The following is a 21893-nucleotide window of genomic DNA, read 5'->3' as shown; positions in this document are numbered from 1 at the left end:
GATAAAAAAGTACGTTTAGTTTTAATTTAATATACCAAAAATTAATACTTGAAACAATATCATCAAGATTGCCTAAATTCTTACATTCGTGTATTTGCGTCTATCACGTATTACGGATCATTTCGCGAGCATTGGTCTGACTTAATAACAGATAAACTATATACGCACTCATATAATATAATGTATTAACGATGTATCTCAACGTATGACTGTTGCATATTTTTTATTAATTAACAGCAACTACAGTTTTACTACTTTTACGTTCTATTCAGGGTATTGTAACAATGAGCTAGGTATTTACATACGATCCCAAGACCACCAATCAAGGTGAATAGTAATAAATAATATCGTCCTGAATAAAACGAAGCATCTAACTTATTTTTGAATAGTAAAATTTTGACACTCCGATTACATAATAATAATAATACTTAGAATCTGTTTTTAAAATCCGGATCGTCCGTCGAGCGGGTTTTGTATCGCCTGAATTGTGTTGAAAGTATTGGAAGGTACCAACCTGTATTTTTTTGTTTTTTTTTACCTATCATTTTATCACCCCACTTCATTCAAATAAATAATAACGTACACATTAACTACATAAATTTTGCAATATACCTACAATTTCATTATTTCATAGGTTTTACAGACGGGGGGATTCGGTCAAAAACAGAAGCTAATAATAATATATATTTTTAAATAAGTCACTCATTTCTATTCCAAGTGCGTGTCAGGTTACGGACATTAAAAAAGCAATAACAATTTTCCAATTCGCCCTGCATAAAAACGAAGGGGAATAAATTTATTAAAAATCTGGTCAAATTTTCAAATCGAACTTTGATGAATGAGAACGGCGACGGGCACATTTTTAATGGCCTCTTTCTGATTTTAGATTTAACGCCGAAAATTGGGATCGTCCCACAAAAATATTTAAAGAATTGATATCATCCCCCTTAATACCACAGTATACTTACCTAATTTTTATTGAGAATCCCGATACTTTTACAACTTTTAAAAAAAATTGATTTTCGCAAAGCTACCGAAGAAACCTTTATTCTATCTGTATGATTTAATTAAATTTATTGGTAGTGCAAATAGTATTTTGTATTTGCCATTACTTTCAGATATCTATTAAGGATTTTACCCACTTGTATAGGCAGTTAGATACATTATTTTCTTATTTTTTAATCAATAAATTAGATCTCAGCCGACTAGCCACATACAAATAAAATAACGAGAACCAACGCCTGTAATCGACAGGGATGATTGATTTTAAAATCAACTAAGTACTCATATGAAACTTTTATACTAGCGATATTTTTACAACTAAGAATTATTGCAATCCCACTAGATTTCTTAATCTCCATATCCCGGGTTCGAAATTGTTAGAATGCAGACAGCTCAGGACTGAATTTTACATGACTCTAAACACTGAAATCTAAAAATTAAACTAAAAAGACGTCAATACCTACATAGTTTTTATAATACTGCTAAGAAAGTACCTACCTACTACTAATAGGTACGAAATTTCACGTGTTTTTACAAATCCTGCCATTAAAAAAATTGTCCGCAATTGCAATCCCTATAATATAATAATAATATAATCTATAATGAGTCTGAACAGAGGTCGGTAACCTTTTGTCTCACTTTTATTATTTAGGCACCATCTTTTTTTCTTATTAAAGATAATATTCTTCAACATCTTTATTATTCACTTTAAAACTTAAGGTGCAGATTGCAGATACCAGCCAGTCAAGAGGTAAATGTATTATTTTTTCTAAAATTCATGGTAGAAAATGCTTCTTCACAAAAAATGTATGTGATCAACGCTCTAAATCAGTACTTCTCAAACTAGGGACGTAGCCCCCTCGAGGGCCCTGGAGCTCCTGCCAATGAGCCGCGAAATATTTTAGTATTTGAAAAAAATCATAAATTCGTGAATAATATTAAACAGAGCATTTTTTTTGCAATACAACTCGATGAATCTACTGATTTTACAAATTACGCACAGTTAAAGGTTCTCTCATTAAATCGTTTTTGTAGGCTGTACCTACCTGTAATAAATTTGAAGTTAATTTTTGTTTTTTTTTTTAATTTTTGCTTTACAAGCAAGTAAATGAAATGTTCTATTATTTGTAATAAAAATGTACCTATAATAATTAATGCTACTTAAATAAAGTACTGCTGGTCACTAAAAGACTAAAATTCTGGGGAGGCTTGGATTGTTTTTCTGATTGGGGCCGTGGTATGAAACAGTTTGAGAAGCACTGGTATAAAAGAACGTTGTGACGTAGAACGAAGACGTGTAGAAGTGTTGACGGCTTGGAGACCATCTTGCCAAAGTTGCCTACGCGATATTAGTACTGCCATTGAGGCTTAAAAATACAGTAGGTAATAGTGATAATCTGATAGATAGCACACATTGATTGATTATTTATTCTCAGTTTGTGAATACTAGCCAATTTTTTCAAGATCTCCCTGCTTTTTGGCGAAGCAGCTACCACATATCTAGTATGCATTTATACTTCATGAAAAATCATTATTGAGGAAGCCGCTTCGGCAATACTAATAAAACTTATCTACATAGACAACCATGTCATTTTCCCGTTTATATTATTTTTATCATGGTTACCACACCATACAAGTTAATCATGATGTACACCACTTCTATAAAGAGTAAATGTATTTGCAATATAGTTTGGATGTTATGGTGGTGAGTAACTTTTAATTACGTTTGTCCCCGTTGGAGAGTGGCAAGTTAGTTGTTAGCAGTTTTCCTACTGATATTATAGATACCAGGATACCTAGTAGATACATACTAACTGCCAGTGGCGAAGATTCCTCGGGGATTATTTAATTAGCGCTTACCTTTATAAAATACCAGTGGCGAAAACTCGTTTGTAAACGATTATTTTTTAATAATTTAACATTTACCTCGGAGTTGTAAATAAATGTGTTTAGAGCAAGAAATGGTGCAAATAGGCAATATTTTATTTGCTGGGATATTTAGATTAAGCACCATGACAATGACAATATAATGTTATTATCTAACAACAACGGAAACTGGATTACATAGGTACCTACTACAAGCATTATTAAATTGATGACGAGTTAATAATGTATGGAAAACGAAGTTGACGTCATAAAAATATCCACACTGTATGGAAAAACTATGTGACTAAACACAAAATATTCTGATGGTTTTAGTATTATAATTTTATAACAACTTCCTACATAACAAGAAAACGAAAAAAATACGTTTACATAATATAATATCTGCCTCATATAACTCATACATATGCCAACAGTGGTCTTTTTTTTCGGGTTTAAAGTTGGTACTTTTTTATTTCATGTACAAGAACATCCATTTTTTTACAAAATAAATTGTGGCGAGCGGGGGGCGGTTACACAGGGATCCAATCCAGGTACTAACCTTTGATGTTGAGATGGTTGGCACGCTGGAACTGGTTCCGTGTTCACGCACTCACGAACTAGTAAACTGGTGGTGGTTTGTCACACTCACTGTTACACTTATGTTTTGGGATGAATGATGATGACAAGTTCAGGATGGATGAGAGACGCCACATTCGCTCAAACCATATAAAGATTTAGCGCAACGAATGTTGAACAGATACGTGATGTATGAGTCACCCTGTATTGCGGTTTCGGTCGTATCGTATCATATCAGGGCGCTATGTAGGTCGAAAGGGTACTGGATGTATGAGTCACCATGTAGATACACCGGTTTACGGTCACAATTCACAAGTGCCGGTATCGACGGCTTTACAGCTGGTGTAGAAATGAGGGAATTAGTAATGAACGAACTATTTATTTATTATCGTGCTTGGTATTAAAGTAAATAGGTAGGAAATAGTTGTTGCGGGTTAGGGATCGTATTAGGATCATAATTATTGGCCAAACCAAATTAAAATTATTTTTATTTACCCATTTATATCGAGTCGAACGTCACTGTAGTCATAATACCAAAGCTTGACAATTGATTAAGTAATAAATTATCTAAAAAAAGTTTTTTTCTTGATAATCTTATTCGTAGGCAATGATTTACTTACTAAAAGTTTGCTAACTCATTATTTTATCCAGAAATGTATTTTTTTTAATCTTGCTACAGATTACCCTAATTCTTAAAATACACAGCCACATTGATCTGTATAGTCGAACAACATCTTCTTGGCTACGTATAAAACTATGAACTAACAAGCTCCTCCCATTTTTAACCGCAATTCCATTATAAACTATCAAGCTCTTCCCATTTAGTCGACAACAGCGCCTTCCGGCTTTTGTCTACATCTTCTTGTTGGAGAGTACCAATCAGCAGCTATTCAGTGTTTCCAACCGTACAATCTTATTATAGTATTTTTTGAACTATAATTTTCGTCTGCGTACTATGTACGATATAAAACAGGTGTAGGTATGTAGTACGCTCAAAATACTATAATTTTAAATAAGTATATATTAGAAAGAATAGGTACGCAAAAAGTACTAAAATTTAGATATTTCCGTATTACATAATTTGGTACGAAGCATTATAATTTCGCAATATAAGAAAAATTGGAGAACCCGGGAAAAATCCTTTATAAACGTAAAAAAGTCCTTGACTTTGGTTAAAATGAAATTTCTTGGATTCGTCGGTAGCAAGGAGATTGAAGACCGTCCAATCTCCTTTTCGGTAAGCGTTTTTGGTCGAAAGAGGTAGGTAGGTAGGTACCTAAATAAAAATTTGTGTCGAAATTTCTCAAATTCTCCGTTATTTTTTTTTATGAAAAGCATAAAACCTATACATTTTCAACATAATATGAAAACGCGTACCATGCCGAAATACTATAATAATTTCTGGTACCGAGTCCTATATATTTCGGTGATAAAAAGATGGCAGCACTGAGCTATTATTAAAACGTGCTTTCTATCTTGACAATACTAAACATCTCGTCTATGGTGCACATGTAACTGTCAATTTTACTCGTAATTCTGACTTTTGAGGTTAGAATCAACTAACTCAAAACATAATACGGGAACTCTCAAATTATAGTGTTGATACCCATCAAATGCCACTATGTCGTCCTCAATCGAATTGGAACAAGATTTAGCGAAACGATTGCTGTTAGAAGGAGGTACTTTAATATTCCTAGGCGTCCCGGAAGGTACAGAATTTGGTATTGATATGAAATCCTGGAATACGGCCGGTGATTTCAGAGGAATTAAAATGATCCCGCCAGGTCTACACTTTATACATTACTCGGCCGTTAGTCAAAATACGGGAGATGTCGCACCCAGGTTATTGGAAATTATTATTTTTTGAATACACATTTTTATTATTGTCCTGGCACGATTAGTTTTACATAACTTATACAGTAGTCTCTCAGTGATCCGCCACCACAAAAACCAGACAAGTGTCAAATTAATGAAAGCGGCGGATTATAGTGCATATATACAAAATATGGTAAAAATTAAAACAGGCCGTGTTTGGTAAAAATAGTTTTGATAATTGTGCCGCAGAGGTGGACACAAGCTTTTATAATTTTGTTTTAACGAAAACAGTTTATTCTATGTAGACAATTATAATAAATACCTTTTTCTGTCAGCGCATCGACTTTTCGATCCAATAATCGTTAATTGAAAATTTGAGATTTTCATACATTTTGATACGCCATTATCACAAACTAAGATTATATGAGGTAATATTAGGTTGGGGTAGGTTAGATTAGGTTAGGATTGGTTTGGTCTAAAAAGAAAGTTGTAAAATCTCATGGCCACCTCTGCGGCACATTTACCCAAGTATTAACTAAATTATACATATTATTTATAAACTAAGTTTATTAACTAAATACGAGGGTGGGTCAATAATTCCTTAGAAAAAAGCATTAAAACAGTTTTTATTTTTGTATTTTTTTTTTATTTCTCAACATAATCTCCTTGGAGCTCAATACACTTGGTTAGACGTTTCTCAATTTTTTTTAAACCGTCAGAAAAATAAGTTTTCGGAAAGTCCTCAAAATAAGCATTTGTCCGATCGATGACTTCTTCATTTGAAAAAAAACGTTGTCCACTTAGCCATTTTTTTAAGTTTGGGAAAAGGAAAAAGTCACTGGGGGCTAAATCTGGCGAATACGGTGGGTGGTCGACCAATTCGAACTTCAATTCTTCAATTTTAGCCATTGATCGTAAACATGTGTGAACACGGGCATTGTCCCGATGAAAGAGGATTTTTTTCCTGTTTAAATGAGGCCGTTTTTCTTCAATTTCGTTTTTTAGCTGGTCCAATAAAGATGCATAATAATCCCCTGTTATTGTTTTTCCTTTTTCCAAATAGTCAACGAAAATAATTTCACGTGCATCCCAAAATACAGTAGCCATAACCTTACCAGCTGATTTTACGGTTTTCGCCTTCTTTGGACATGGTTTGTCTTCGCAATCCACTGCTTTGACTGTTCTTTCATCTCGGGAGTATAGTGGTGTATCCATGTTTCATCTACAGTCACAAAGCGATGAAAAAATTCATCCGGATTGCGTTGCATGAGCGACAACAGGGCTTTAGAGGCCACCACCCTATTGCGTTTATTGTCGACTGTGAGCAAACGCGGCACCCATCTTGCAGAAATATTTTTCATGCCCAATTTGTCATGTAAAATAGAAATAACGCTACCTTTTGAGATCCCTGTAACCTCAATTATCTCACTCAACTTTAATCTTCGGTCACTTAACACCATATCGTGGATTTTATTGATCATTTCTGGTGTAGTCACCTCTACAGGACGTCCTGAGCGTGGTTCATCCTTTGTTGATGTACGACCACGTTTAAATTCATTTAACCAGTTATAAATAGTTGCAAGTGAAGGAGCAGATATGCCGTGAACTAAATCCAACTCATTTTTTATTTCCTTTGCTGTTAACCCTTTTATATTAAAATGTTTAATAACAGCTCTAAACTCAATTTTCTCCATTTTCCATTTTTCCATTTTCCACAAGCAATTTTTTTTTAAATGTACGAGAAACACACAACAACCCGACCAATCTGATTGAAACTTCGCAGCATACTGAATCGGTAGTGCCGCTGCATGAAAACAAACCGCTTACAGTACTAGTCGCGCCACTTGTCGGCTTTTCTAAGGACTTATTGACCCACCCTCGTAATATTAAACAGTAAATCACTTGACATAACCGTTCAGTGATGCAGATATTCTTGAATGGCTTAGGATTCCTGGCTTTCCCTATGACCAAAAGCTTCAGTCTGTGTGTCCCGGTTGCATTGGAGCACGGCATAATTGTAATGCGGTCCTTGGGCGCTTTTCTCCTTAGTACATAACTTTCTTCGCGATGAATGTACGTTTTACGAAGGAGAAGTTTCCAAAATAAACTACTGAATTTGACAATCGAATACCGGCGAATTATAGAGTTTGATTTTGTGCTTTCAACTAGTAAAAATAACGGCGGATTATAGTAGTTGTCGGATAATTGAGCAGCAGATTACTGAAAATTTTCTGTATTGACTTTATGCTAGTTTTGTATACAAACTATTGTACGACAACATCTTGGCTACGTGAAGGAAGGCGCTGTTGTCGACTAAATGGGAGGAGCTTGTTAGTTTATAATGGAAGTGCGGTTAAAAATGGGAGGAGCATGTTAGTTCACAGTTTTAAGATGTTGTCATAGAGTACTACGTGAATTTCTAATATTAGATAGTATAGATAAAGACAACAATATGTAAACAAACTATTAATCTCATCGACTAATATATACCAGACAGGGTAAGAAAATAAGTATTTTGTTAGGAAAAACACTAGATATCTTGAAAATAAAATACTGATATAAGGAAAAAATCTTATAGCAATGAGTACTTTAGACCTTTTTGAAAGTCTGTAAATGCAAAATTGTCGGTAGAATAAAAAAAATCCTGTAAAACCAACCTAACCTAACCAGTGGGGGCCGGTGACAATAAAATTAGGGAGTGCAGTTAACAACATGCATTTTCCTTCTTGTGGTATTGAAAAAAATCGGCAATAGCCTTCGTGGTGGAGGTAGGCTTATGCTTAAACATATAATTCATCTTGGGGGAGTTGAGAAATGAAACGACGCTTACATTCACTGACAGCATTTATTTGCTGTCAAAGTTACTAAGTCCAAGCCTCTATGATAAGTATAATGCAAAGGGCATATAAACTCTTTTCGATTTTTATTGTAATTACACTTCATATGTGCCTTCGTAGTTACCACGTTTGACACCGTATATACGGGCTGTATCATTTTGATAAATACTATGGGCCGGTGATTTTTCAACGGGATATAGTTACTATCTGTTAAAAATTTGCTAATACTTTTGTACACCTCAACTCCAGAATTGCACTCTAAATGGGACAGATTTGAAAGATGTATTCAACATGAAAAATATTTCATTTCTTCAATTGACAATGGAAAATTGCGTTGTTCAACTTCTTAAAAAATATTTTATCCTCTTTTACGTTGAAAAATAACACTCATACTCCACATACACTATTGAAATACCTAATATTGTAGAAATTGTTACAATTTAACGCTTCGTTAAATAAATACTTCTCGTAGATTAGTATAAGTAGATACGTAAAAAGTTATAGAGTGTACATATTATGCAAAGGTTATTAATAGTATATCAGTTACATTTAAAAGTACTTAGCTGTAGGTATATTAAAATTATTTAATCTTGAAAGGTAAAATAATTATAAAATTGGTATTTGTGTGTTGAGTTTGCTATACCTAACTTAATGATCATAATATTACTCTAATCGATATTTTGATCTATTCAATATTATATGGCATACAACGGAGCATTTACCTCATAACGTACGAAGTAATAATATAATAATTTGAAATATTACGCGGGAAACTTGTACCTACTTCATAAGCGTATGTGAGTTGTTACTATTCGCGCAAGTCAAACACAGTATTGTCGTCTACCCTCGCAAGCTTTTGGGATCGGGAGGGACAGTGTCCCAAATGAGGTAAATATTGTACGTTCGGAAATAAAAAAAGTATCACAATTGAGCTCACATTACCGGATGCAAAAATAAAGTATCGACCGGCGGCTCAGTTTCTCTCCTGCACCGTCCTACAAATACTATGGAAGACGTATTTATGCATACATACAGGCTTAGCGGCGGGTAAAAAATACACCAAAAATTACACGTATTTTATGCGTGTAGACGGCAACAAATTAAAGATATTTTACAATAATTAATTCATACAATTTGTAGGTATTTGAATACGTCCTTATTATTACATACATAATGATTTGGGAGATCAGTGCACCTTTGCTCCTATACAAGAGCCGTCCCTGAACCTAACCTAACCTACCCCAACCTGATATAACCTAATATAATCTTAGTGTATGATAATGATGCATCAAAATGTATGAAAATTTCAAAATTTTAATTAATTATTGGATTGAAAAGCATCTGCGCTGACAGAAAAAGGTATTTAATATAATTGTCTATATGGAATAAACTGTTTTTGTTACCAAAAAATTAACCAAATTTCAAAGCATTGTTAGCTCTTGCAATCAAAATTTGTTTGTGTTTAGATTGGATATTTTCTTATTCAAGAGTTCCTGTCAGGATCATTTTTTTAAAAACATCAATAAAAACTTTTTACCTTGAAAATGTACTCGAAAATGCATGCCTGGTAAATCTATTTATCAAAAAAATGTAGTGTTCTGAAAACTTGTAACGCTAGACTTAAGTAAATGTTGGACTTATAACATTTCAACATCATATGATTTTTGAAAACTAAATTATTACTCAAAAATGCAAGCTCCAGCAAAAAACACCTATTATTAATTTGCAATTTAAAAGCGAGTTAGAAACGAGGCGACTTAATATTGACTACTTATATTTATTCCAGAGTTGGTTTCATGCACAATTTCAAATTGAAAGAGTTTCTAGTGAAGATGTGGGACAAAGAAAGAGAATGCATTAGCGATGACCATATAAGCGAAGAAAGTATCACTAGATTAAAAGATAATCTCTTGAATATTGACCGATTCTTGGCTCCGTACCCATATGACATCTTCCAAAAATGGAAATCATTATCAGCAAATATTACAGGTAATTATTATTGTAGTTTTAAGTATCTAAAATTATTGCAGAAAAACCTACTTATCTGGAGATGGAGCCTCTATATAAATTATGAAAGTTATAGCTATGTAATAATAAGATTACCAACGCATAGTGATGAAATTAGTAGCAAGTAATTTTTCATTTCAGGTTCATTTGTCGCAAGATAGACACGTGTGCACTGAGATTTATACACTACGGTCACATCGAAATAAAAATGACTTAAAGTATTATTCTAAATGAGATAAAAAATGGATTTTATTCAAATAACTATCATTATTTAGGTTAACAATAGTGTAAAATCACAAATAACAGTACAAAATAAGTAAACAAAGCAATACCATAAATAACAGCACTCCATTTGCATTTTATTTACAATTAATTAACCTATTCAGATATGCCAACACAAAGATTTTTTTATTATCATCGGTACTACAATCCAATACGAGTCTTGGCCGCTTCCAGGAAATATCTCCACTCCCCTCTATCTGCCTCAAGCTCCTTCCGCAGCATTAGCTTCAAGGATGCTATGTATCTTTCTACATAATCTACTTTTCCAGTTACCAATTAAACTATGCTGAGAATGTTCTGGAAGCGCTATCAAATCTTGTAATAAAAATAATTTATTAGTACAAATTCTTTAATTTGATCATTCTCAATGAGCACTTTGTTTTTTGTTGCCCTGAGTGAATATAAAGTGTTTTGACCAAAGCACTTGTGGATAATTTTATTATACCAATCTGTTGAATATTACGATTAATTATAATGAATGAACGGAAGACATAACCCAATTATTTAATGTGTATATAAAAAAGCTAGTCATTGTGTATAAAAATCATATTATATACAATTAAATTTAATATAGAATCAGTGTCCATGTATGTACTATAAAACGAGTCACCTGAATACCAATTATTCTCACCCCCTTCACTCAATTATAACATTGAATTTAATGAACCATCCCTTTCCCACACGACACGGGATTTAAAAATGCTCAGTGAAAGCAACTGAAGAGTGTCAGCGCTGAATCATCCAGAATGGAGGAAGTTTTTGAAGGAGGCCAAGACCCGCCAAGGATTGTAGTGCCATAAATGATGATCCCTTTCTAACATTACTTAGCTCTTTCTCTACTCCCACCAGTGGCGCACTCAGGATTTAATATTGGGGGGAGCTCAAGGCTCTTTTTCTTCATATAATTATTTTTACATATTTTCACAATACACGGCGGTATATTTGTACAGTTTCTCCTAATTTTTTTTAAATTGGAGGCATAGTGGCGGTAACCGTTGAGCGTGTCATCAGCGACTGGCGTATTGGAAGTGACTAACAGCGAGCATGCCGGACATGTGCGCCTAGTATGCTAAAACATTACTCAAATAATATTGGCTGTGCTACCCGCTTGGTCTAGAGAGCTACAATATTTATGCCGAATTCCACTGAAAAAAAATGTTCTTTTGATATACACAACCACCGACTGTAGTGGGTGTAGTCGTTGTTTTCGCCGAATGTTTATCGTCGATTTTTGGTCTTTTAATATTGAGGTTTTAAAATATTAATGAAAATGGACAAAAAAAGGTATTATTGCATTTAACTTATACACAAACCTACTCAACACAACACAGCCTAATTTCTCGTTTATCGGTCTTTTGTCTATTGCACTCGGTGTACCTACACCATGGCCTCCACATCACCTCAAGCTAGGATATTTGGCAGGGCCCCTACCTACCGCTAAGACTACATTAACGTTTTTCAAATTGTGTTTTAGTTCAAATTAAGGGTACTTATACAGTGAATTATTGGCGATTTTTAATACATCTACTTTAATAATGGAGCTGTCGAGTATCGACACATAATAATCAGAAAATATATTGCACAATTATATAATTTAAAATGTTCATGGCCATGAAGTATAATAGTGACTTTTACTATTAAAGCTAATAATTTATGATATGTGTTTATCTCACTTATCTGGTCAACCCGACACGCCGGGCCCCCCACAGCCTGGGCCCCCAGGCTATAGCCCTGTCAGCCCTCCCCAGCCATGACCTACACCACTCCGGAATTCGGGTGAACACTGAGAATTTTTTGAAAGTTCCATTAGGGATTGGGTTTCTAAAAAAACCCGACATTGTGTCTCGAAATTTTTGTGCTAGAAATTCAAATCTAACAAATTTTTCTAAAAAGGGTGCTGGAGAATTACAAATCATTTTTTTGTCGTGTTTTTATTTGTCTAAGCCCAAGGTATAGTTTATTGGCTTTCAATTTCAATGTTTAAAATCATTCTGATAATTTTCATGTTAGGGGGCTGCCAGGGCCCTTTGCCCTGGGTGCCTCACTGACTCCCACCATACAGTATTGACAATAATTACAATATGATATAAACTCAAATATACGTCTCGGTATTCATATTTGATAAAGCTTGTCATGTGAGTAAGACACCCATCATAAACCAATCTTTATTATGGTGAATACCAAGTGATCTGTTCATTTTATAAGTCAAATAATATCACCATTTACCACCAACTAAACACTGAATCTCTGATATTATGTACTTACTTTTAACTTTTCCATTTTTGTATTTCCAGATGATTTGGCAAAGATACTAACTCCTGAGAGTGGAATAATAAGGTCTGCATTGGAGCTTGTCAACTGTCATGATGATGACCGACCAAAAGGCGAAAATAAATCAAGAGGTCCCAGTATCACTGAGTTAATCGACATCAAACCATCGACTGACAATGCTATTGCAACTATTGCGTTGGATACAGCACAAGGCTGCTCAAAACAAACAATGCCTGAAGTTGTTATTCCTAAATTGAAAAACGTTCAAAAGAGGAAAAGTAGACCGTCAACGGTAGAAGAGAGAGAAGAAGAACTATTACCACACCTAAAACCGATGCCAGGTAATAAAAATACATTTCGTACACAATTTTTTCACGATTATCATTATGATTTAGCTGATTTAGGAATGAGTTAGTTATAATTCTGTGCATAATATATCAAGTTGCGCTCTTATAAACCATCATTCTTTCTCAGTCCCGTAGCGGCCCCTGTAGTCTTCTCATTGGGGAGGTCCAGATGGTTTGATTCCCGATGAGGTCACAGTGCATTTTTTCAAAGCCTGGGTGATTTCTGTAATTGTTTCACTGCTACCACTGTACTACGGTTTCACTACTACTGCATTATTGTAATTGGTTGTCATGACCTGTTGTGGCTGGGGCCTTTCATTTAAAGTTTTTAGGTTCAATTCCTGGTGAGATTACAATAAATTTGTGATTTTCTCAAAACATGGGTGTTCGTGATGGTTTCACTTTTATTGATAATACATTTCACTACGATACTGTCATTGGACCTCATGGAATGTTGTAGTGTTAAAAAGAATATATTGTATAAATATATAAAAAAAAGAAAGAAGTTACCATAGCCAAAAGAGAACAATTACCGCCTCATGCTCTGTCCTTATAAGTCTTAATTGATAAGTACAGTACTCTATCAGTAATCTGCCACCCCAAAATCCAGACAAGAAAGTGTGCAATTAGTATAAGCGGCAGATTATAGTGCATATGTCATACAAAATATGGCAAAAATTACAAGATAGGTATTTCGTAAAAATAGTTTTTATTGAGAAATTTGTACTAGCAACTTACAATTTTATTTATAATCAAAATAAAGTATGTATTAAGTTATACATATTTATAAACTAAATTTGTTCACTACATAGTAGGTATTAAACACTAAATCACTTAACACAACCAGTGTCGTTTGTTTTTTTCCTGAATATTGTTGGAAGATTATGTCATCTCGTAATTTACGCAACATGAGAAGTGTGTTGACGGTTGCATTATTTTCCTATGCCCATTTAATGGTAACGTCATTCTAGTGCATCTTCTGATTTGACTGTATGAGCTGCAGTCGGTTGACAATTATTATCTTCATCCTCAGAATCCAAGCCTCTTGATATATTTATGGGCTCGTCTTCGGTTAGAAGTGGCGCATACTCAGATCTTTCTGCTATCCATTCTTCTAATGGAACTAAGTCTTCCAGTTCCCAGTTTTCATCGTCTTGATTCATGGAAGGCCACAGTTTTTTCCACAATGAAATTATTACTCGTCCCGGTAGGTTGTTCCATGCCTTAGCTACGTTAAATACGATGGCGAACAGCTGACAAAGGCACGTGGCAGACTACTGAATTTGTCATACGAATACCGGCGAATTATAGAACTTGGTATTGTTATTTCAACTAGTAAAAATAACAGCGGATTATAGTAGTTGTCGGATAATCGAACGGCGGATTACTGAGAGAGTACTGTAGCTTAAACACGATATTTTCATATTTTTGTATTCATTTAATAAGGAACTAACCATGCTGTACCTCTTTAGTTCACTTGTCAAATAGACTATTTCTGATGTAAATCCTATGCAAGTTAATCCTGAGATACCAACATTTTCAATCCCGTGATATTGGGATTAAGACATCGGGCAAGGTGTCTACGTTTTATATACAGGATATCACCATTGCATTTATAATTTTTTTTATAACTTTAAAGACCTTTCGGAATGCCAGTTTCTTTTTAATTTCATAGTATTATTTGATCTCAGCAGCATACTACAAGAATTGATTATAATAAATTACATCAGGTCTAGGACGATTCAGCGCCGGGACAACTGAACGCCACGCAATTGAATGAAATCCAAAATAATTAGACGTTCGTGAATTATAGGTATCTTTAAAATACATTCAATACTATTATTTATATTTTAAATTATTGTATTATTATTTAATACTAGGTGAGAATTTCAATATTCACAGGTAAATAATGATTTAATTATGTATAATATTATGTTTAAGTTCCATCGAGAAGATAGTTATTTTATTTTTATATAAAGCCTCAGGCATGATAATTCTCAATCTGAAAAATGAATTAAAACTAGTAGTAGATAGAAATTGATTAAAATTCCTCGTAAAATCGTAACGAATGTCTATTTCTTTCATTCGACAGTGCGGCGCCCAATTGTCCCATTCCCATTACATCAATGTCCGCAAAGTAAGTTCTATACGACATAATCACAGACACTTTTGGTGAGTATTATTCATTTGTATAAAACTACTTTTTCTAGGTACCGCACTCAGATTGACAAATTTTCCCGACCGAAGTTATCCGGAAGATGCTACTCCATCCGAAATCACCCAACATTGTTTAGATCAGACCTATGTCCTTGATATAATGATGCAACGGCATAACAGGTAATATTTTAAATATGATATTGTTACTACCTATGACAGGTATGACGTGCCGACCAGTTTTTCGAGTAGTTCGAGTAGGAAAAAAATGAAAAAATAGTTATAAGAATTCTATTAAAAAAGTTAAAAAATTATAAGCAATTATTGAGTTCTTGAGTATTATTACTATAATACCTACTTAGTTTGGTTCTTTAAGCACAAATCGACACCAAAATTTCTCAGATCAGATGAAGCATCCTCTCGCTACAGTGGTCACTCAAGCATTGTAAAATGATTGTAAATCGATCAAAATCATAGGTTCGCGACACTTATCCCGCCGCCTGATGAGGTCAGTGCTATAATATTATTACGTGTGACCCATAAAACCTAAGGACCCATCTATGCAATTTATATTAATTATAATGCTTATTCTTCAAGAGTATCAGCTGCCTGTTATTTTTTATACAATGCGATCTGTCGTTTATGCATGAATTTTGTTGTTTCCGTTTGCCCATCGATTGATAAATATTATTAAAAACCGAAGAAAACAGGCATTTTATAACGTTTTTCGTAGCTCGTATTCTTATTTGTCCGGTGGTTCCTTATCCGGTACAAATCTTGCAATCAATTTTTAACTAACTTCCCGACGAGCTAGACATTTGAAACTTTTAGAATACATCAGAACACGATGCTAATGCATTTTTTTAATACTTTTAGCCATCTTTAAGTAGAATTGAATCCATTTTCAGTTAATTCTGTTTTGTATGAAAAGTTATTTCGACACCATTATTGGTTGCTAGGGCTCTGGGGTCCTAGCAACTAAATTATTAAGGCTATACCTCAGTTGAGGCATGGTCTAAAAAGATTGTGGCTAGGCAATGCGCGGATTGCGGGTCGCGGGTGCAAATGACGCATGCGGACCGAAATATAATTTGTCATATAAATCCAACATGCGTCCATTTAATGTTCTGTTTATTGTTCTATTAGTAACAATAATAATATATACATTGACATGTTTTCATTTTAAAGTAAATGGGTAACGTTTTTAGTCATCTTTACACGATTTAAGAATTAATACCCCCGTCGCCATCACGAAACAAATTGACGTATTCACACCTCGACATTCGCTCTCAGACTGCCAGTGAGTCCAAAATTTCATCGCGCCTATAGTTGAAAATTATTTGCCGTTTCACTGAAGTATCGCCTTAATATATACGTGCGTTAGTATGGAAATCAATATGACATGTCAAGTACAAATTTTTTTGATCGTTTAAGCTAGTCAAGTCAAGTTTATATGGGTCAACAGAAAATTTAAAAATGTATATAAAAAGTTCTTTTTATCTTGTAATTATTTAATATTATATAATATATATCTACGTATTTGTAAAACTTTTTGTAAAAAAAATATCCTTCACATTATATTACATAGTATCTATATTTTTTCTCTTCAACACAAAATATTTGCGTGCCATGCAAAATCATCTCGCGTGTCATAGGTTCGCCATCCCTGATCTATGATGACATTCCTTTTTCTGTTATTATAGTGAATGAAAGACCGATCCAATTAAATTATATCCATGGAATTTCAAATATAAATGATATTTTCTTCAAATATAAATGGTCTTTTGCATTTTTTATGTACGTGAAAATAATCATTGGATCTAAGAAAATGTCTTTCAGCAATATCATCAGCTAACCAAGCCTTTCAGATATACAACTCACTAACCCAACTCTAACTGAGCTGAGTGAGGCGGATGATTGCATCTAGAGACTCGCCATAACATTTTCAGTAACATTCCTAACTCCATCGCTAACGTACGTCTACTAAATTTTATCTACAGGTTTAACAACATTCTTTGCTGCATATATTATTGAATTGGAATTCTATATGTAACCTGTATGAAACAGGATTAAAAGTATTCGAAAACACTAAGTATGTAACAATTTTTTTTAAATCATTTATCAAAAAACATTTACACCAGCAGAGATATACAGTAAAGAGCTTTGACAAAATATGTAAAACTATCCGCAAAAACACCATTATAAATGAAAACATTCAAATTTAATATCTAAATTAATAAATTTATCAAAAATATTTTTTTAATAGGTTTTTTTATACGGTGACAGTACCTATATAACCTATTCGTATATTTCATAAGAAACCCCAGTAAATAAATCTGCAATATAATGTATATGTACTTCTGTGCCCACAATGGCAGAGCGGTAACATGATGGCTTATAATGTGGGTCCCAGGTACGAGACCCGGGTCTGATAAATTCACATATTGTTTTTCAATGTGTGTTTGGACCTAATAGGTTGAGCAAGTGCCCAACATCCCTTTCTACTAAAAACAAAAATGTGTTTATATAACCTTCTCTCTATGGAGGCCCATTATTATAATCCTCTTCATCATATTATAATCAAACATGGCAATGTAATATACTATATTTATTAACATGTGGAAATATGTAGTAGTAGTATAAAGTAAGTTAATAGTAATTGATTCTTTCATTTCTTTCCAGATCTATAGACATCATAGGTGAATTGGAGTTCACATATGTTTGCTTTTTGATAGGACATTCTCTGGATGCTTTTGAGCAATGGAAAAAATTGGTTACACTTTTCTGCTCTTGTGAGAGAGCCATCATCAAGCATCGAAATGTTTACCTTCATTTTATAACGTCATTGGAAACACAAATACAAGAAATACCGGAGGAATTTTTGGCTGATATAGTGATGAACAATAATGTGATATATATTAAGCTTAGGGAATTTTTCCGGACTGTCAACAGTTCCAATGTTGAGGGAAGGCTGAAAATTGCCATTGAGCGTTTTAAAATTAACCTAACAGATGTGTTAATGTGGGATTTCAGTCATTTAGACAAGGAAGATGATGATGAAAAACCTGTCATTGTAAAACTGCCTGCCGTATGAGGCTTGTGTAATATGTACATAATGCAATTTTGGCCTGAACACTAACACTGATGAAATGGATCAGAGGACTAGAGTTGCAGTGTAATGCGTTATGTTCGCGATAGTTTTTTATATTGAATCCTATGGAATTTAAATTTTCAATAAATGCCATTACATAATAAAACACATTTTAATGATGTTAAATTGACTGATATATCTTTTCTGTATGAAAATTTGATAATTCATTAATACATAAGTACAGACGGCACTTCATGTCATTATAGATAAATGACGGCAGAGCAAGTCAAGCTTCTTTTTATTTTCTAAAACTCTTTCTTTAAGCACTAATGTGCATGGTGGCAAGTGTGGCACTAAAATCTTTTCATTCTGACACGTTTATAGCTCGATGGAAATCGGCCTTGCACAAACCGCGGCTGCATATACATGGCGGGTGGATATGGGGAAACTCAAATCAATTCATTAATACAGTAGAAACTCGATATAACAGACTAATGTGAATGAGGGGGTGTCCGTTAAAGCCGAAAGTCCGTTATATAAAAACACAAACAAAATCCTGTTTACTCGTCTTCAATTTGTTGTCAACAAAGCCTGGAGGGACCGCATAGTCGAGTTCAACTGCATTTCTGACAGGGTCGCAAGCGTGATACTTAAAATCAATGCTAGGTACCGCATTCAGATTTTGCAAGTATATGCTCCGACACAGAGTTATCCTGATGAAAAAGTGGAAGAGTTTTACGAGGAAATAACATCCTTGAAAAATAAAAGTAAATGCCACTTCAACATCATAATGGGAGATTTCAATGCACGTATTGGATCATACCAAAGAGATGACGTAGCGGTCGGACATTTCGGACATGGCTCAAGGGATGGTAGAGGGGACATGCTTGTGGAGTTTGCTGAAACCAACAATCTTCACATCATGAATTCCTTTTTTCAACATAAACCTACACGTAAATGGACGTGGAGAAGCCCGACAGGAAGGACCAGCGAAATCGATTACATCCTCACTGACAGAAAATATACATTTTTAAACTGTAAAGTGATCAATCAGTTTAACACCGGCAGTGATCACCGGATGGTGAGATGTAAGATAAGATTGAACGTCAAATCAGAAAGATCCAAACTGCAGAAGAAGTCAAATGCTCGCGTATACCTGCAGAACAATACTGAATTCCAAAATGAACTCAAAAATGCACTATCGGCTTTCTTAGATGAGAACGAAACCGTTTCCCTATCCAACGCGGAGGATATAACGAATATTATTCTACAATGTGCAGAAAAAATAGGCGTAAAAAACTCAGAAGTTACACTTTCCACCAAGCTTTCGAAGGCAACATTGAATCTTATGGAGCAGAGAAGGAAAACCAAGAGCGATAGACAGGCACAAAACGATATGGAGTTTTCATCACTTTGCAAAACCCTCCGAAGGAAGATTAGAGAAGACCTTCGTAAATTCAATGTAAACCTCATACAAGCAATTGTGAAAGCAGGCAGAAGTCTAAACAAAAACAAGCAATGCTTGTCGATAGGAAAACGTCAAATCACAGCACTAAAAGCAAAAGATGGTTCTATCGTCAGAAATTGGGAACACTTGTTAAGCCGAGTTGAAGAGTTCTACAGCGATCTCTACAGTGATGACACTGACAATACGACTATAGACTTAGATCTTCAGAGAAATGGAAATTCGGAAGACCATACTCCCGAAATTACATCCTGGGAAGTAACCCATGCTTTAAATTACATGAAAAGTGGGAAAGCCCCCGGGGAAGACGGTTTAACGATAGATATTCTCAAAAAAGCAGGAAAGGATGCAAATGAAGTACTTGCACAATTGTTCACAGCCTGCATATGCAAAGAGGATGTCCCAGAGGTATGGAAAAATGCCAGCATTGTCATTCTTCACAAAAAAGGTGACAGAGAAGACCTAGCAAATTATCGTCCAATAAGTCTACTCCCTATTCTCTACAAGACGTTCACAAAAATTCTCTCAAACCGTCTGCAAAATGTACTAGACGAGAACCAACCGAGAGAACAAGCCGGATTTAGAGGAGGATACAGCACTATGGACCATATCCAAGTCGTCAGAGAAATCATAGAGCGGTACCAGGAATACAAACTGCCACTATGCATGGGTTTTATAGACTATGAGAAGGCGTTTGATTCGATAAAGAAATGTTCAATACTCGACGCACTCAGAAAACAAGGAATCCCTGGACGCTATATAAATATTTTCAATAATATATACAGTAGCGCAACAGCATCTGTAAATCTCCATAAACCATCGCGCAGATTTCCTATCAGCAAAGGAGTCCGACAAGGTGATACAATCTCACCTAAACTATTTACAGCTACCCTTGAAGACTTATTCAGGCAACTTGACTGGAATGACAAAGGGATCCCCATAAATGGAGAATACCTGAGTCATCTGCGCTTTGCCGATGACATAGTAATTTTATCGCAAGACTCAGAAGACCTCCAAAGCAGAATGCAGGAACTCGCTGAAGTAAGCAACAAAGTAGGTTTGAAAATAAATGTAACAAAGACGAAAGTCATGTTCAACTGCTTTGCAGGCCAAAAAGAGATCCTCATCAATGGCACTCAGCTCGAACAGGTGAAAAGCTACATCTATCTGGGACAACAAGTATCTATAGATGGATGTATATTTGATGAAATTGTTCGCAGAGTAAAGCTAGGCTGGAGTGCTTTTGGCCGCCTGAATAATGTCTTCAAAAGTGACCTTCCACTGTGCCTAAAGCACAAAGTGTTCAACCAGTGTGTGCTTCCCGTGATGACATATGCGTGTGAAACATGGGCCCTAAGTAAAAGAGAGATCCAGAAACTTAGAGTAGCACAACGTGGTATGGAGAGGTGCATGCTGGGCATAACGCGAAAGGACAAAAAGAGGAATGAGTGGATAAGGAAGCAGACAAGGGTTTGCGATGTAATAAAGTTTATTAAAAGCCTTAAATGGAGATGGGCTGGACACATAGCTCGAAGAAGAGACAATCGTTGGACAAATCTAGTCATCCAGTGGTATCCAAGAAGTACAAAACGTCCACAAGGTAGACCTAGAGGCCGCTGGATCGATGAAATGATAAAGTTCTGCGGAAGTACGTGGCAACGCAATGCACAGGACCGAGAGAAGTGGAAGCAACTTGAAGAGGCCTTCATCCAGCAGTGGATAGATTCAGGCTGATGATGATGATGAATGATATATCCAGACATTAATGGAGTGACATTAATCTTCGATGTCGACTCACTTGCTTTCAGTAATCCTGCTTTGAAAAAAGAATCAAGTTTTGTTTGCACTTTTGAAGTCTGCTGTTTTTTATAATCAACTCTGTAAAATTATGGTCACCTTCATCTACTTCTAACTTTTGTAAACGTATTGAATGCAGTAATAAATGCATCTATTCACTCTAAGTAAACAAATTAAACTGTTGTACATCTATGTGAATTAGCGACCAACGTTGCATAAGTACATCAGTGCTACATTCAGTCTACGAACAGGACGGCATTATGGCTCGAATTCGAGTTTGAGAAGTATGGCGTGATTATCATGCGCAGAACATTATTTACAAGCGATGACACTTGTATTTAAATATGTATAACAGTAACAGAATGTTTTTAACATTTTTCACA

At 34.8% G+C, this 21893-nt stretch overlaps 1 protein-coding gene across 2 annotated transcripts; it reads left to right on the top strand.

Moving 5' to 3' along the window:
* The first annotated feature begins 4949 nt into the window (after positions 1 to 4949).
* LOC147079192 (protein AAR2 homolog) lies at positions 4950 to 21676 on the top strand. Of its 2 annotated transcripts, none has more exons than XM_085954474.1 (5): positions 4950 to 5286; positions 9883 to 10085; positions 12680 to 12997; positions 15214 to 15340; positions 17840 to 21676. In XM_085954474.1, the coding sequence occupies exons 1-5, from the start codon at positions 5066 to 5068 to the stop codon at positions 18249 to 18251; spliced, it is 1281 nt and encodes a 426-aa protein (XP_085810600.1). In that variant the 5' UTR covers positions 4950 to 5065; the 3' UTR covers positions 18252 to 21676. The 2 variants fall into 2 exon arrangements, with proteins under 2 accessions (XP_085810600.1, XP_085810593.1); XM_085954467.1 differs by having other exon boundaries at positions 4950 to 5123; positions 17840 to 21672.
* The last annotated feature ends 217 nt before the right edge of the window (positions 21677 to 21893 follow it).

This window comes from Rhyacophila brunnea, unplaced genomic scaffold (assembly GCF_057557595.1).
Source record: "Rhyacophila brunnea isolate RB1 unplaced genomic scaffold, BYU_Rbru_1.0 scaffold_10, whole genome shotgun sequence".
Taxonomy (NCBI): domain Eukaryota; kingdom Metazoa; phylum Arthropoda; class Insecta; order Trichoptera; family Rhyacophilidae; genus Rhyacophila; species Rhyacophila brunnea.
The sequence above is the reverse complement of the archived record's forward strand: the minus strand, read 5'-3'. Positions and strand labels throughout refer to the sequence as shown.